The sequence below is a fragment of the Elephantulus edwardii genome, unplaced genomic scaffold, assembly GCF_000299155.1.
Source record: "Elephantulus edwardii isolate Elephantulus edwardi_28Jun2011 unplaced genomic scaffold, EleEdw1.0 scaffold00004, whole genome shotgun sequence".
NCBI classification, from domain to species: Eukaryota; Metazoa; Chordata; class Mammalia; order Macroscelidea; family Macroscelididae; genus Elephantulus; species Elephantulus edwardii.
Genome location: NW_006399754.1, coordinates 38112690 through 38130576, shown reverse-complemented (window position 1 = coordinate 38130576; position 17887 = coordinate 38112690). Strand labels below are relative to the sequence as shown.

General features: G+C 41.7%; 1 protein-coding gene across 1 annotated transcript in view; it reads right to left on the bottom strand.

Moving 5' to 3' along the window:
* Positions 1 to 17887, bottom strand: part of NBEA (neurobeachin) — a 924058-nt gene that overhangs the window by 576764 nt on the left and 329407 nt on the right. Inside the window, exons 32-33 of the mRNA XM_006879639.1 lie at positions 14235 to 14400; positions 12505 to 12600 (exon numbers count right to left, since the gene is read on the bottom strand). Coding sequence (XP_006879701.1) covers positions 12505 to 12600; positions 14235 to 14400 — 262 coding nt within the window. The remainder of the gene's footprint in view (positions 1 to 12504; positions 12601 to 14234; positions 14401 to 17887) is intronic.

Here is a 17887-nt window from a genome sequence, read left to right as displayed (position 1 = left end):
AGGGTCGCTATGAGTCGCAAGCGACTCGACGGCACATAACAACAACAACTATTTAGAACTGTATACAATTATATTAATGACAAGAGTATGTGTGAAATAAATGACTATGCTTCTACACAGCGGATTGCAATGCAAGCATTAAAAATTACTCAAAAAACAATATACAGAACACACTCATAAATTTACAGTAATTAAACATTATTGTTGACTGCCATCGAGTTGAGCCTGACTCATTTCTAGAACTATCGTCATTTCTCAAAGTTTATAGTGTTTCCAGAGGCATGTTGTTTAGTGTTTTATTATGAGTGCAACATAGTATTTAATACGTATCATTAAGATTACTAATTTTGCATTGTAAAAAATTTAATAAAAATATCTGCATTTAAATTATTGTGTATAATTTTAATTATGATGTTCTCAAGATAGAATTCTAAAAGTACAGTTAATGTATCAAGGCATACAGGAACTTCTCCAAAGACAACACAGATTGATAATCCTGCAAATTTTTGCTAATTTTTGACTTGCAAATTGTAGTGCATTAATGTTTCACTAATGATTTCTTCATTGCAAATACCTGACTTTACACACAGACCTCATCAGATGGCTGCATAGGAATCAAACTGACTACATCTTTGGAAGAAATACTTGGAGAAGCTCAATATTGGGATTCAAAACTAGGCCAGGGGTGAACTATGTACGGGTCAGACCATCAGTTACTCATGTGCAAGTTCAAACTGAGGCCGAGAAAAAATTAGTAAGTCTATGAGAACCAAGATCTGATCTTGAATCTATTCCATCTGACTTTCAACATCATATTAGGAATAACTTTGAGGCACTGAACACCAATGATCAAAGACCAGATGAACTGTGGGATGACATCTTGTCAGGGTTGACAGGATACCAACTGACGCATTTCAATTAACAGACGCAGCCCTGGATGCACTCACTAGTCTATGTCAGGAAAATTAGAGGACAGCTATCTGGTCAACAGATTAGAAGATGTCCATACTTGTTCCAATTCCCAAGAAAGGTGATCAAACAGAATGTGGAAACTATCAAACAATATCACTAATATCACATGGAAACAGAATACTGCTGAAGATCATTCAAAACTGGTGAGAACAATTACACAGATAAGAAACTGCAAGAAGTTCAAGCAGAATTTAGAAAAGGCCAGAGCACCAGGGATATTATTGCTGATGTCAGAGGATCCTGGCTGAAAGTAAAGAATACCAGAAGAATTTCTATTTGTGCTTTATTGATTATGCAAAGGCATTTGACAGTGTGGATCATAACAAGTTATTGAGAAGAATGGGAATCCCAGAGCACTTAATTGTACTCATGTCAAACTTATACCTACACCAGGAGTCTGTTGTCCAAGCAGAGCAAGGGAAAATCACATGGTTTAAAATTAAGAAGAGAGAGTGTGACGGTTATATTCTCTCTTCATACATTCAATCTGAATGCACAGCAAATTATTTGAGAAGATGGACTCTTAGGAAGGGGAATGTGGCATCAAGATCAGAGGAAGAATCATCAATAACCTGTATTATGCAGATGATACAACCATGCTTGCTGAAAGTGAAGAAGACTTGAATCATTTGATGCAGAAGATCAAAGAATATAGCCTTCTTTATGGACTGCATTTCATTCAATGTCCAAAAAACAAAGATTCTTACCACTGGAACAACAGGCAACATCATGATAAATGGAGAAAAAAATTGAAACTGGAAACAACTTCATCTTACGTGGATCCTTAATTAACACCCTTATACCAGCAGTCAGGAAATAAGGAGATGTATGGCACTGGCAAAGTGTATAGTTAGGGACCTCTCCACATTATTGAGGACTTAGATGAATCTGAACCAGGGCATTGTCTTTCTGATCACTTGCTATGTATCTGAGAGCTGGACAAAGAATAAGGATAACAAAAGAAGAAGTGAAGCTTTTGAGTTGTGGTGCTGAAGAAGAGTAACAAACAGCTTTACATGTGAGGGTCTGTAAGAAGGACACAGGCTCCAGCTCTGTTGTGAGTGGTGTGGTGATGGGCCCTACTCCACAACACCTGACAACATTTCACTACGAATGTATTTAATTATGGGATTCTCCTTATTTGTCCTTGTGCTCTTGTGAATTATTTCTTCAGCATATTTTCCCTTTACCCAATACTGCAAACTGTTCTTTAATGTTTTTTTCACTTTGTTCATAGATTTTTACCTCTAAATGTTAACAAATATGAAAATATTTTAGTATAATACATGACAAATGGACATAAATTATTTCTTCTTCTAAATAAGTACCTCATTTGGTAACCCTTGAGCTATTTCTGAGGCATGATTATTCAACTTGAATAGAAAATTTACATTTATTATGAAATGTTTGAATAAATGTCAGCCCCTTTATAGATAATTGTTGTGCCAGTGCTATTATTTTCTTTTTTATATTATTTCCTGACCAGGAATAGATGGTATACCAATTGACGTCTTTCAGCTAACAGATGCTGCCCAGGATGTGCTCACCAAGTTGTGCCAAGAAATCTGGCCAACTGACTGGAAGAGATCTGTATTTGTTCCCATTTCAAAGAAGGGTGACCCAACAGAGTGTGGAAACTACATAACAAGATCACTGATTTCACATGAAAGCAAGATTCTACTGAAGATTATCCAAAAACGACTGGAACAGCACATTAGCAGAGAACTGCCAGAAGTCCAGACTGGGTTTAGAAGAAGTCATGGTACTAGGGATATTGTAGCTGATGTTAGATGGATCTTAGCTGAAAGCAGGGAATACCAGAAGAATGTCTATCTGTGTTTCATTGATTATGCAAAGTTGTTTGACTGTGTGGACCATAACAAACTGTGGCTGACTCTGAGAAGAATGGGAATCCCAGAACCTTTAATCGTGCTAATGCGAAACCTATACTTGGACCAAGAGGCAGTCGTTAGAACAGAGCAGGGTAACACTGCATGGTTCAAAATTGGGAAGGATGTACGTCAGGGATGTGTCCTATTTCCATACCTTTACAACCTCTATGCAGAGCAGATTATCTGAGAGGCTGGGCTCTATGAGGAGATGCGTGGCGTTAGGATTGGTGGAAGATCTATCAACAATCTGCAATTTGCAGATGACACAACCTTGCTTGCTGAAACTGAGGAGGACCTCATGCACTTACTGCAGAGGGTCAAGGACTGCAGCCTTCAGTATGGACTGAGGCTCAATGTCAAGAAGACAAAGATTCTCACCACTGGACCAATTGGCAGCATCAGGATGGATGGTGAAGAGACAGATTGTTCACAGCTTCAGTTTGCTCGGCTCCACGGTCAACAATGTTGGCACCAGCAGCCAGGAACTTAAAAAAATGTATTGCGATGGGAAAGTCTGCTGTTAGGGACCTCTCTAAAGTACTCAAGAGCAACGGTGTGTCTCTGGAGATTAAGGTGCATCTATCTGAAACAGTCCATGGCTTTGCAATCACTTGTTATGCATCAGAGAGTTGGACAATGACTAGGGAGGACAGGAGAATTGATGCCTTTGAGCTGTGGTGCTGGAGAAGAGTATTGAATGTCCCATGGACTGCCAAGAAAACAAACAGATTCATCGTGGACAGGGTTAAACTGCGCTACTCCTTGGAGGCAAGGATTCTGGGGCTTCGTTTTACATACTTTGGACATGTTGTAAGGAGGGACAGGTCCTTGGAGAGGGACATCATGCTTGGGAGGGTGGAGGGACAGCGCAGGACGGGAAGACCCTTTATGAGGTGGATTGATTCAGTGACTGGGGTAATCGGGATGGGTGTGTCAGAGGCAATGCGATTGGCACAGGAAAGAGCAGGGTTTAGGGCTGTTGTACATAGGGTCACTATGAGTCGCAAATGACTCGATGGCACATAACAACAACAACAACAACAAACATTCCCTGTTCTAACTCTAATTCCTTGCTCGGTTTCACAATCAACAGGCTTGTCACCAGTAGTCAGGAAATCAAAAGATAATTTGCATTGGGAAAGTCTGCTGTCAGGGACATCTAGAGTACTAAAAAGCAATATGTCAATCTGGAGACTAAGGTGGGCCTGATCAAGAAACATGGTTGTCACAATTATTTGCTATCCATCAGGGAGCTGAACAATGATTAATGATGACAGAAGAATCGATGCCTTCTAACTGTGCTGGAGAAGAGTCTTGAACATACTATGAACTACCAAGGAAACAAACAGGTCTACTTTGGAGAGGGTAAAACCAAGTCTCTCCTTGGAGGCTAGCACTTTGAAGCTCTGTCACACATACTTTGGGCAAGTGGCCAGGAGGGACTAATCCTTGGAGAAGGACACCATGCTCAGTATGGTGGAGGGACAGTGTAGAAGAGGAAGACCCCGGATGAGATGGATTTATCCAGTAACTGGGGCAATGAAGGTTGGTGCATCAGAATTAGCGAGACTGGCTCAGGATAGGGCAAGGTTCAGAACTGCTGTAGATGGCACAACAAAAAATTCTTATTGGGTGAAAATTAAGTACATATTTATTTCTAAATTCACCTTAATATGAACTTTCCTAGTATGGCTAATGCTGAAATATTAATATAAAGCGCTATTGAAGGAGCTCTTGTACTAGTGGTAAGGAGCTGTGCTGCCAACCTGAAGGCACGCAGTTCAAATCCACCAGCAACTCCAAAGGAGAAAGAGACAGGCAATCACGTCCTATGCAATTTACTACCTCTGAAAATTCGCTTAAGGGTCAGCTATGTGTTGGTTACGACTCAATGGTATATAACAACAACAACAACAACAAGTTTATATATAGCTTATATGACAAAAAAATCAATAAAAGCTTCTCATCACTGTCTTCAGCATGTCTATGAATTAAATTTCTTTTACAGCTCTCTATAGCTATTTAAAAGAAAACATTTCATTTTTTCACTGTTTCCTTCAGTTTCTTTTTAAAAAAATTTATTTTAATGAAAGTTTACAGACACATTATATTTCCATTAATTCATTGCTGCACTTTCCTCCCTGACCAACCCTCCCCGAGTTCACTTTTCTCTCTGAAAAGTAAATAAAACCCCAAACTTTCACTGTTATACAATTTCCCTCCAACACCAGTCCACTCCACTATGCAGCTTTCATTCTGGACTCTCGTCATGACAGTAATACCTAATCATATATTTCTCGTAAACAGTTCTCTCCCTCATCTGTTTCAAGGCAGTATTCATTATTTATCTCCTCTTAGTTTCCCTCCAACCCCAAAGTCAGTCCTGCTTTACAACAGTGGCACTATTCAGTATTTGTCCTCTTGTGACTGAGATATTTCACTCAGCATAATGTCCTCCAGGGTCGTCCATTTTTTACGAAATGGTCTTTAGCACTGCATGAATGATTACAGGTGATTTGACTGTACATAGCTGTTGTTGTTGTTGTTATGTGCCATCGAGTCACCTGTGACTCACAGCAACCCTGTGTACAAGAGCTCTAAATCCTGCCCTATTTTGTGCCAATCTCATTGTCTCTGACACACCTACCCCTATTACCCAAGTCACTGTATCAATCCATCTTCATCAAGGGTCTTCCTCTCCTGTGTTGTCCCTCAACTCTCACAAGCATGACGTCCCTCTCCAAGGATTGGCACCTCCTTGCAAAATGTTCAAAGTATGTCAGACAAAGCTTCAAAATCCTTGCCTCCAAGGAGCAGCCTGACTTCACCTTCTCCAGGACAAACCTGTTTGTTCTCTTAGCAGTCACGGTATAGTCAATATTCTTCTCAAACAGCACAGCTCAAAAGCATCAATCACCCCGAATCACTGTTCAGCTTTGACGCAGGAACAAGTGACTGCAAAGACCATGGCCTTTATCAGGCACACGTTAGTCTCCAGATTGACATCATTGCTCCTCAGTACTTTAGAGAGGTCTCTAACCACAGACTTTCCCATTGCAATACATCTTTTAATTTCCTAGCTGCTGGTGCTAAGAGTGTTGATTGTGGAGCCAAGCAAACTAAAGCTATAAACAATTTCAATCTCTTCACCATCCATCATGATGCTGCCAATTGGCCCAGTGGTGAGAATCTTTGTTTTCTTGATGTTGAGCCTCAATCCATATTGAAGGCTGCAGTCCCTGACCTTCTACAGCAAGTGAATCAGATCCTCCTCAGTTTCAGCGTGCAGGGTTGTGTCATCTACACAACACAGACTGTTGATGAGTACCTCCAATCCTGATGCCACATTTCTCCTCATAGAGCCCCACCTCATGGATAATCTGTTCTGCATAAAGACTGAAAACGTATGGAGATAGGATACATGGCGTACCCCCTTTCCCAATTTTGAACCACGTAGTGTTTCCCTGCTCTCTTCTGATGACTGTCTCCTGGTCCAAGTATAGGTTTCGCATTAGCACCATCAAGTGTTCTGGGATTCCCATTCTTCTCAGAATCAGCCAGTTTGTTGTGATCCACACAGTCAAACACCTTTGTATAATCAATGAAACACAGACAGATATTCCTCTGGTACTCCCTGCTTTCAGCCAAGATCCATCTAACATTAGCTACAATATCCCTAGTACCACGGCCCCTTCTACACCCAGAATGCACTTCTGGAAGTTCTCAGTCATTTTTGGATACTTTTCAGCAGAATCTTGCTGGCATGTGATATTAGTGATATTGTTGGATAATTTGCATACTCTGGCGGATCACCTCTCTTCCAGTCAGTTGGCGAAGTGGTTATCCTCCACATTTCTTGGCACAAACTGGTGAGCACATCTAGGGCATCATCTGTTAATTGAAATATGTCAATTGGAATACCATCAATTCCTGGGGCCTTATTTTTAGCCACTTCTTACAAAGCAGTTTGAACTTCTTCACCATAGGCTCTTGCTCATATGTTGTTTCATTAAATTCTTCTGTGTCTGCCAATTCCTTTTGGTATAATGACTGTATACTCTATTTTCTTTTAATACTTCCTGGATCATTTAATATTCTGCCCGAAACATCCTTAAGTATTGAAACTCGAGGCTTGAATTTCTTCTTCAGATTCTTGAATTTAAGAAATACTGAGTGAGTTTGGCCTCTTCAATTTTCTGACTCCAGCTCTTTGCACATTTCATTTTAATACTTTACTTTGTCTTGCTGTACTGCCTTTTGAAATCTGTTCAGTTCCTTAATGTCTTGATTTCTTCCCTTTGCTTTGGCTTCTTGGTGCTCTAGTGCAATATTCAGGAGTCTATTCTGACATCCATTTTGGTCTTTTTTTCCCTCCTCTGTCTTTGCAACAACCTTTTGCACTCTTCCTGGATGATATTCTTGATATTCCCATAACTCATCTGGTCTTCGCTCATTAGTGTTCAAGGCCTCAAACCTCTTCAGATGGTTCCGAAATTCAGGTTGGATAGACTGAAGGTCATATTTTGGTTCCCATGGACTTGATTTCATTTTCCTTAGCTTCAGCTTGAACTTGCATATGAGTAGTTGGTGGTCTGTTCCACAATCAGCACCAGGCCTAGTTTTCATAGCTGATATTGAACTTCTCCAGTGCTTCTTTCCACAGATGTAATCTATCTGATTCCTATGCATACCATCAGGTGAAATCCATGTGTATAACATGCATTTATGTTTCTTATAAAATGTATTTGTAATGACTTTCAGTATAGTCATAACTAAATTAATTTCTATTCCAATGGCAGAAAAGGAATCTAATTAATGACTTTCCGATGTATAGATCTTTTAATAGAAAATAAAACACAAATCTATCAAATCCAGAAAATAATGGGTAATATTTTCTCACTGATGCTATACATATCTCAAAATCTTCACTGATGTTAAGAAGATATATTATTGATAAAAAATTGCAACCCATAAGTTATTATTCATAGTCATAGTCAACCTGACAGCACGTAACATCATCTTAGAAACTGTGTTTCCTAGATTCTAACTACTGAGCTACTGCTTTGTTCTTTGATCTGCCTTTGAGTTTACATGCTGTCACCCTTTTGCCTATCATTATTGTTACGTACCACTGAGTAGGAATTGACTTACAGCTGACCCTCCAGCCGGTTTTTAGACACAGTATAAAGGGCATTGGAAAAGACAGCCAATCTTCCTCCCAAGGAGCAGCTGGTGGGTTTGAACTTGTTGTCGCTGGATTTGCAACAGGGCAGCTTCTTACCACCAGGCTACCACATCACTCCCTGCTCTGTCTAGGGAAATCATAAACTCCTTCCAATACTGGAGATGTTAAAAGGACAGTTTAAATAATCTATAATGAATCCAACTAGTTTCCTATCTTCTGTTCTATTCTCCATGGATGGTTGTTGATTTGCTTTGTTTTTTAGAAAGCCCTTTATTATCAGTTGAGGGAAAGCTTCCCGAACAAGCTGGATTTCCATACTACAATTCAGGTTGTTCCAGGACACTGGCTATAATCCACATGGTACCTGCATTCTCACTGCTTCCTGAGATCTCTCCCTAGACAGATGCTGCCCTCTGGACCTCCCATGACTGATTATTGTAAGGAGCAGATAGCTCCCTGGTGCTGTCTGGGTGGAAGTTGAACCCTGTGAGTAAATATGGCTCCAGAGCTTAAAGGAGTTGTCTTCTCCAGGGCTCCATCGGAGACTGGTAGGCGTTCTAGGGGTCTCCATTCTGCTGCACAGCTCTCTCCTGCTCTATCCATGACCTCGTCCTGTGCGCCCCCTTCAGGACTCAGCAGGAGTAACTGCGAGCGTTCAGTTCTCATAGCTGGATGGCGGAGGCTGCAATTCTTTCCTGCATCTCTCAACCAAGATTCTCTTGCTAAGAAAGCAGTGTGCTGATGTACCGATGCAAGCTCCAGTACCGTGTGACGACATTTCCACAGAGCATTTTCCAAACATTTAGTCTGTAGGTTGTTGTTGTTGTTATGTGACATCCAGTCTCCTGAGACAGTGACCCTATGTACAACAGCCCTAAACCCTGCTCTATCCTGTGCCAACATTACTGTCTCCAACACACCCATCCCCCTTATCCCAGTGACTGAATCAACACATCTCATCAAGGGTCTTCCTCTCCTGTGCTGTCCCTCCACCTCCCAAGCATGATGTCCCTCTCCAAGGACTCGTCCCGCCTTGCAACTTGTCCAAAGTATGTCAGATGAGGCTTCAGAAACCTTGCCTCCAATGACAAGCCTGGCTTCACCCTTTCCAGGACGAAATGTTTGTTCTCCTAGCTGTCCATGGTATATTCAATACTCTTCTCCAGCACCAAAGCTCAAAGGCATCAACTCTCCTCCTATCATCCCTAGTCACTGTCCAGCTCTTTGATGCATAGCAAGTAACTGCAAAGACCATGGCCTGGATCAGGTGCACCTTAGTCTCCAGATAGACATCGTTGCTCTTCAGTACTTTGGAGAGGTCTCTGACAGCATCTTTCCCAGTGCAATTTGTCTTTTAATTTCCTGGCTGCTGGTGCCAAGAGTGTTGACTGTAGAGCAAGCAAACTAAAGCTGTCAACAACATCAAGCCCTTCACCATCCATCATGATGCCACCAGTTGGCCCAGAGGTGAGAATCTGTTTTCTTGATGTTGAGCTTCAATTCATATTGAAGACTGCAGTTCTTGACCTTCTGCAGCAAACGCTTCAGGTCCTCCTCAGTTTCAGGAAGCAGGGTTGTGTCATCTGCATAATGCAGATTGTTGATGAGTCTACCTCCAATCCTGATGCCACACTTCTCCTCATAGAGCCAAGACTGTGTATTTCAGTGACAGTATAATCTTGATAATCTTGAATAATTTCTACAGTTCACAGTTAGCTGGGTTAATCAGCAATGAAGATGGGGGGGGGAGGCTTTTTCTTTCATTTTACCATGATGTTCAAATGATGAACACGTACAACAATAACAGGAGCAATTTGCAGACAGACATGGAATCAATTTCCCATACACCATAAGCTGTCTGTGAGTCACCATTAACCAGTTAGTGAACAGACGGAACTATGTTGTCAGGAGCTGCATCTCCTGATTCACATTCACTCACTCTTCTCAAAACAAACTTTTGGCACTAATGTCTCTGCCACTGTTGTTGTATTCCCTGAAGTCAAACAGATGGATGGGTGATTCTTCAGTGGGATTTCAGAGGTGACAAATCACATGGGAGGAAACTGTCCATCTTTCTTCCTCTGAGCACCTGGGGGATTTGAACCGCCTGCCCTGGGGTGGCAGCACAACTGCAAACGTGTACGGATTGTCAGTGTTTGCAAAAAAAGGAATCTTAGTAGTATAACAAGTCTCTAAGGTAACAATATTTCAGTACTTAATAAGAGAACTCTTTATTCCTAGTGTAGATCCAACTTTCCTTCATGTTTAAGTTTTCTGTGGCCTAAAGGACTCATTCTTGACTATTTCTTGTAGTATACAGGTCTAGGGGAGATTTAATTTGATATGGTTTGTCCCAAAGGGGGGAGTTGGCCTTAATTTTTAGATATTCTTATGGACATGGTAGCACAGGCTGACTTTTCAACACATAAAACTGTCAAGTTCATTGTCTTCTGTCTTGACTAGTTTCTGAGGAGCCGTCTTCAGACACTCTTCTCATTGAATTCTCCATAGAAACACAGTAATCTGTGCTCACTGCATGCCCCTCTGGTTCTATGATGTATCTTGTGCTTTTCAGTATGCATCCTGCAGGGAGGGTAATAAAGCTGTAACATCACAATTGTCATCAACTGGAAAACTGAGGCCACTAAGTTTTCAAATGATTTTCTTTACTCCCCACCTCCTACTATGTCTCCCCTTTGAGATTCAATAACACCCTGTAGATACTTCAGACTGTTCCATGAACCAGCCAACTCATTTTTCATTTCTATACAAACAGCAGCAGAAAGTCAGTGGCTTAAAATAGCAACCAGATATTATTCAGAGTTCTCCTGGTCAGGAGTCTGGCTTCCTGTGCCCAAGTTTTCTGCTGAGACTGAAATCCAGTTACCAGCTGGGTTGGCCTGGAGAGTGCAGGGTTCTTCCACAAGATTATTCCAGTTAGTACTAGATGCCAATTCTCTGTCTTTGGAGATCTGAGAGAGAGCGCACCCTCACTAGGAGTACAACCACTGGCAGCAAGGGACCGCTCATGTCAGACACCCCACGCTCCTCATCTCCTTTAGGGGCTCCTCCAGCAATGAGGAACCCCCTGTCAGACACTCCACACCCTCATCTCCTGTTGGGCCTCCTTCAACAATGAGAAACACCCCCCATGTCAGATACCCTACACCCTTCATGTCCTGCTGGGCCTCCTCCAGCAATGAGAAGCAACAGCTCATGCAGAAGCTCTCTTGCATGTGGACACAAGGTGACTTCCTGTGCTACAACGAGCCAGAGAAAAAAACCTCTGCTCTAAGGAGCTCCTGTGATTGGTCAGGCCACCTTCCAATCACTTTTTCTCAAAAGCAAAGGTGTAAACATATCCTGATCTTAGGAGTAAAATCTGTGTCATTGATGTCCCAGGAATGCTGCGGCCCACGTACATGAGGGCTCTTCCCCAGCCCACCGCCACCATAGCCTCAGCCCCTGGAACATCACCTCCTGTGCTGGTCCCAACTCTGCTGCCATCCATCTCAGCCTCCACCCGCCTCAGCCTCCACTCCTGCAGGTACAGTGTTTGCAACAAAAACATCCCTTAATTCTTTCTCACACATGCGTATAAATATATTTTAAAAGCATTTTTCATAAGCACATTTCTCCTGATGTCTTGTCTTGTTCTTTTACTTGGAAAGGACCTTGAATTTATTCATCCTCTCTACGTCAATGTCCTTACCTGGTAATTCCACCCTCTCTGGCCTGTCTGAATTTATTTCTACTGACTGATTTCCTCTTCCTGGACATGAATCACATTTTTTTTTCTACTTCTTTGCACCTTTACTAATCAGTTACTAAATGTTTAATTAACAATTACAATTCCATTTGGACTGTTTTTGGTGTTTGTCATTTTTCAAGCACTGGGCTTTGTTTGAACAGTAATGTAAGTGCTGTCCAGGCCCATCTTTAGCCATTTTTTTCCTGGGCCTGGAGGGGCCACACCAGGCCTACCTACTATCTGCAGCCCTAAGCAATGAATGTTAACCTTGGAAGTCAGGGATCTCAAAGGTCGCAGGTGATCCTTAAGCAAACGTAAACGAGAGCAGCTGTCTGAACTGCAGCTCCTCCCCTGCCACGGAGGTGATTCCCACACACAGCGACCCTGTGGACGGACGGGAACTGCCCCAAGGGTGGCCACGGCTGTCGGTCCTTGTGAAAGTTGACTCCTCATCCTGTCCCTGCGGGGCAGCTGCAAGGCCACTGTGAGGCTCAAACAAGTGAGTGGCAGGGTAGTCTGATTCTTTAATGATGCACCACAAGGCTTCCTTTCGCTCTCAGTGAGCAGAGTTAATGCCATATGTTCTATTTCGTGGAACCTGAGGGGTATACTTATTGATAAACAGTTAAATAACGAATGTTTACTATATAACAATTCATGAAGAAAGAATATCCCAATAGGTCAGGAGCTGAGGTCAGAATTACCTTTGTAAAATGAGTGGGCAAAGCTCTGCTCAGGAATTAACTTGGCAAGGAATCCATGGTTCAGACTTGGATGAGGGATAGAGGGTATGACCACAACTGTGGAGAAAATCATGAAGTCAGATGTGAGCCAGCATGGAACAACGTGCCGCCCGGTCCACGGAGAATCCATGACAATTCTAGAACAGTAAACATGCAAACCCTGCTGCAGCGGAGAGAGCCGCGCTGAGGGGAGGAAAGAGAGAGGAGGCCACACACTCATCCAGGAGAGCTACTTTAGCAAAACACACAGAGACACGCAAATATATAAGAAAGCCAGAACTGGACGGCTCACTGTAATAGTGCTTATTTTATATATGAATACATACATGTATATGACAGATATGAATGAGTTAAAGATGAAGAAAAAGGCTGAATAATATAATAAATAAAGTCCTAATTTGGGTTTTGACATGGTGAGAAGATATGAACAGGAATAATGGTACTTCATTTGAAGGAAAAAGTTAAAAACAAAAGTAAACTAAGAGGAAATAATCTAGTGCTTACGGGTCAAGAATCACTATGGCATGCCTCAGCAAAGCCTTCCAGATGAATGAAGCATAGTCCTTATTCCCCACAACAACAGAGAAGGTAAACAGAAGAGAAAAAAAAACTCGCAGAAAAGAAGAGGCAGAGATTTGACCACTAATGCCGACTCACTTTTTTTTTAAATGCACTTCAGTTATACAGCATATATAGTAACTTAAAATCTCCATTGCCATTACGTTGCCCCCCACTCCTGGTGACCTCTTGTGACAGAGTAGAACTGCCCTTGAAGTTTCCAGAGTGGAAGTCTCTGTGGGAACAGATGGTCACATCTTCTCCCCTCAGAGCAGCTGGGAGGTTTGAACTGCAGACCTTTTGGTTAGCAGCAGAGTGCTCTAACCATTGTACCACCAGGGCTCCTTTGCAAATTCTTTAGTAAAGACAATTTCAACTATAAACTAACCCATATAATACTGAATCTATGAAATAATTGTTGGGTCACCAAGGTAACCCTTCAAACAAAATGAAATACCATCAATGCAAACACCTAGCAAGAAATGCAATGGACAGGAAGTGCCCTGTGGTATCAGCGTACTGTTAGCCACAGAGTGTTTTCATCGCCTGGAAGGAAAGGCTGACCATGCAGGACCCTCGTAACATTAGCGTTTTCTCCCAACTGGGAAGACCAGCTCACCTACGGGAGTTCACTTGCTGTAACTTCTGACAGAATATTCTGATAGACTACTGAAATAATCATATGGAGTAAGAGAAACAAGAGGTGTGATAAGGTCAGGATCTTAGAGTGGCTGTCCTCCTGCACACCTCATCTCTCAGTCTCACGCTTTGTTCTTGTTGTTAAGTGCCCTTGAGTCAAGTATGACTCATAGCTACCCTAAGAACAAAAGATAAAGGTTAAAATAATGGTATGTAAAAAATGAATCACTTGCATATTAAACAGGGGAAAGGAATGATTTCTATTAGTATGTAGAAAATATCAAAACCAGAAGTGATAAAATGAGAACAAAGCAACTATTATGAGGCTAACCCGTGGAACTAAAGCCCACAAAATGAGCACTGTCCCACCCCCACCCTAGAACATCAGAGCTGGGTGGGAACAGAAAAGGCTGCACTCTGCACCTGGCTTTAAACCAGAATGAAGAGGCCCCACCAAGCGGGACTTCCACCCAGGACGGCTAAGAGCGACACACCTGTGCTGGTGGGTGAGTTGATCTCCTGGCGGATGCTCCTGCTGGACTGGGCGGCACGGGCTGTCTCCCGCTGGGGCTCCAGGATGTCCCGGTACTTGGACACCATCAGAACCGAGATGAAGTAAACCACGGCCAGGGCAAGGAACTGTGCCTGCTTGCTGTCGTCCTGCAAGCAAAAGGCAATGTCAGCCACACATTTCACACACGCGAGCACAAATGCACATCAAAAACGACTTTGGTTTTACCTTTTCCTATAAAATTGGTAAGAAAACATCCAAGTTTTTTATTTTACTTTTTTCCAAATTTTATGACTTATAAATTCATTGTGAGTATGTCACCAGGACTTCATTGGGCCAAGCTCATACTTGTCTTTCAAATACTGAATGGGAAGAGTTAAGAAAAAACCAGGCTGACAATGGCCCATTTCGTCCACTTTCACATGACCAGTTTCTATTGCAATATCCTATATACAAAATCTTTCATCCAGGCTTGAGAGGGAGTGCACGCATTTGCAAGAGGGTACAGGGGGTCCCGGGGAGAAGCCTGGCGCCCACCCAGGGTCCCCAGCCCAGCCCTGAGAGGATCCTCATCTCAGCCCTGGGAAGCCGCGCTCTCCAAGTTCTCCTAGTCTTACAGTGAAGATATGCAACAACGACTCATACCGTCATATGGTACCTTAGAGAGAGGAAAATGTTTGCAATTTCCTAGAAGGGGGACTGTTAATAGGAGGATCTGACACCATTTACAGACATTACACAACATTATGTTTTATCTTTGGTGTGGAAAGTGAACTTGGCATTTTTAGATCTAATTCAAGCATTTGTGGAAACATTCGGTAAGTATTTTGAAAATGTATGTGAACTGGATTTCATTTTCCATGTAGACAAGGTTCACAATATTCCTGCAGAAATGGTCGCGGGGGAATGGTATTAGAGACCAACATGAATGAGACTGTTAGACAAATTGATGCACAAAATAAACTCGAGAATCTGAGGCTGCCGTGCAGGAGCTCCAGCTGTGCGAGGTTAGCTGTGAAGAATATCTCGAGAAACACTAATATTGGTGACATCAGTATCAAAATGCCAAACATGTCCTCTTCGAGGTAACGCGCAGGGGGAGAGTTATCCAGTTTAACATACGGTTGTTTACCACAAATGGAGGAGAGTCTTACCTTCTGCTCTTGGATTTCAGTCAAGGTGGTAGAAAGAAATTGTATAAAATCAGCATGTGAAGTTCAGGGCTGCTTTTCTTGCTCAGTGATTTTAAAGAAACTGAAGAGGTGCCTTGTGTGTGTGTATTTTTTTCTTTAATTTCTTTTCTAAACTTAATTCCTATGTCCATGCCTCTTATAATACTGGCTGGAGAATTCTTGCTTCCAAGAAGCAGCCTGGTTTCACCCTCTCCAGGACGGACCCATTTATTCTCCTAGAAGTTCATGGTACATTCCACACTCTTCTCCAGCACTACAGCTCAAAGGCATCAATTCTCTATCATCTCTAGTCATTGTCCAGGTCTCTGATGCACAGCAAGCAATTGCATAGACTATGGTCTGAACCAGGCACACACCTTAGTCTCCAGACTTATGTTGAGTACCTGATAGGCAATTTTTCCAATTCATTTCATCTCTTGATTTCCTGACTGCTGGTACCAACAGTGTTGACTGTGGAGCCAAGCAAACTAAAGTTGTGGACAATCTCAATCTCTTCACCATCCATCATGATGCTGCCAATTGGCCCAGTGGTGAGAATCTTCATTTTCTTGATGTTGAGCTTCAATCCATATTGAAGACTGCAGTCCTTAATCTGCAGCAAGCACTTCAGGTCCTTCATCCATGTGCATACCAGAGGAATATCTGTGTTTCACTGACTAGGCAAAGGCATTTGACTGTGTGGATCACAACAAGCCTTAGCAAATGCTAAGAAGAATGGGAATCGCAGAATATTTGATTCTGTTCATATGAAACCTAAACTTGGATCATGACGCAGTCTTCAGAACAGAACAAAGAAACACTGGATAGGTCAAAATCACAAAAGGAGTCCATCAGGAATGAGTCCTATCTCCATACCTTATCAATCTGTATGTGAACAGACCATGTGGGAGGCTGGGCTTTATGAGAAGGACGTGGCGTTTATGAGGAAGGTTAGCAGTGGAACTCCTTACCTATGAGGCCACCCGAGCTCCCTTCAGTAAAGATGACAGTCACAAAAACCGTACAGAGCAGTGCTACTGTGACAGATGGGATCATCATGAATTACAATCCATCAAAAGGCAAAGGACTTAATATCATGTCAAAATTGAATTAAAGCTAAGAAATCCAATGTGACTGGTAATAAAATCTAGATTATACTGAAAGTGGGAACCAAAATGAAATGGCTACCATCTGTCCCAACAGCAGGTAAACGAGAAGGACAGAGTAAGAAACACAAATATGCACGGAATGTGACTAACTGTATTAACAGATAATCTATATACGTTATTTCATTTAAGTATAGTAAGAAACAAAATTCAGGTTTTATGTGGACTTGCCAGAGCAGAAAGTAATAAGAAGCATTTACTGATTATATATTATAAAATAGGATTAGTATAGCTAGTGATGAAAATGACAAAAATATATAAATGTGATGTGAAATTATGATTAGAAGTTTGAGATGCTGTAGTTCTTCTAGAAAGATGGTCTTTTTAAAAACGTTTTTCATTATTAATTTTAATGAAAGCTAACAGCTAGTTTGGATTTCCATTCATTCATTGTTGCACTTTTCTTCCTGCCCACCCCTCCCCTCCAGTTCGCTCTTCTCTTTGAAAAGTAAAAGAAAAATTCTTTCATGACAATGATACCCAATCATATATCCCTTTTAAGCAGTTTTCTCCCTCATCTGTTTCAACGCAGTATACATTATTTATCCCCTCTTTCTCAGTCTCTCCCCAACCCTGATGTCAGTCCCGTTTTACAACAGGGCACTATGCAGTATTTGTCCTTTTGTGACTGAGATATTTTACTCAGCATAATGTCCTCCAGGGTCACTCATTTTGTATAATATTTCATGAGTTCCTTGTTTTTTAAAGCAGCTCAGTATTCCATTGTGTGAATACACCACAGTTTCTCTATACATCTGTTTGTTGATGGGCACTTCCATGTAGATTGCATGGCAAAACCAAGAAGACAAAAATTCTCACCACTGGACAAGTAAGCAACATCATGAGAGATGGAGAAAATATTGAAGTTGTCAAGGTCCAATCTTACTTGGATCCACAATCAACACCCTTGATACAAGAAGTCAGGAAACCAGGTACAGTCAATAATTAAATTTACATAAAATTCTTAAAAATGTTAACGGAGTTTCAAGAAACAAGCAAGTTATTTCCATTAGACAAGAAAAGATTCGATATGGAAATTATTTAAATATGGGAAGTCTGAGTCAGTCGCACTGGCCAGTCTGTTGTCAGTGACTGAGGAGCAAGAACAGACTGAAGGTGAAGCTGCATCTGACTGAATCCACGGTCATTTTTGCTTTCAGTTAAGAATGGATTTTATTTGCTTGGTATATTTTCCCCCACCCTTTTACTTTTAGCCTTTCTTTATCTTCATTTTTCAGGTGTGTCTCTTGTAGACAACATATTGATGGATTTTGTTTTTTTATCCAATCTGCTACTCT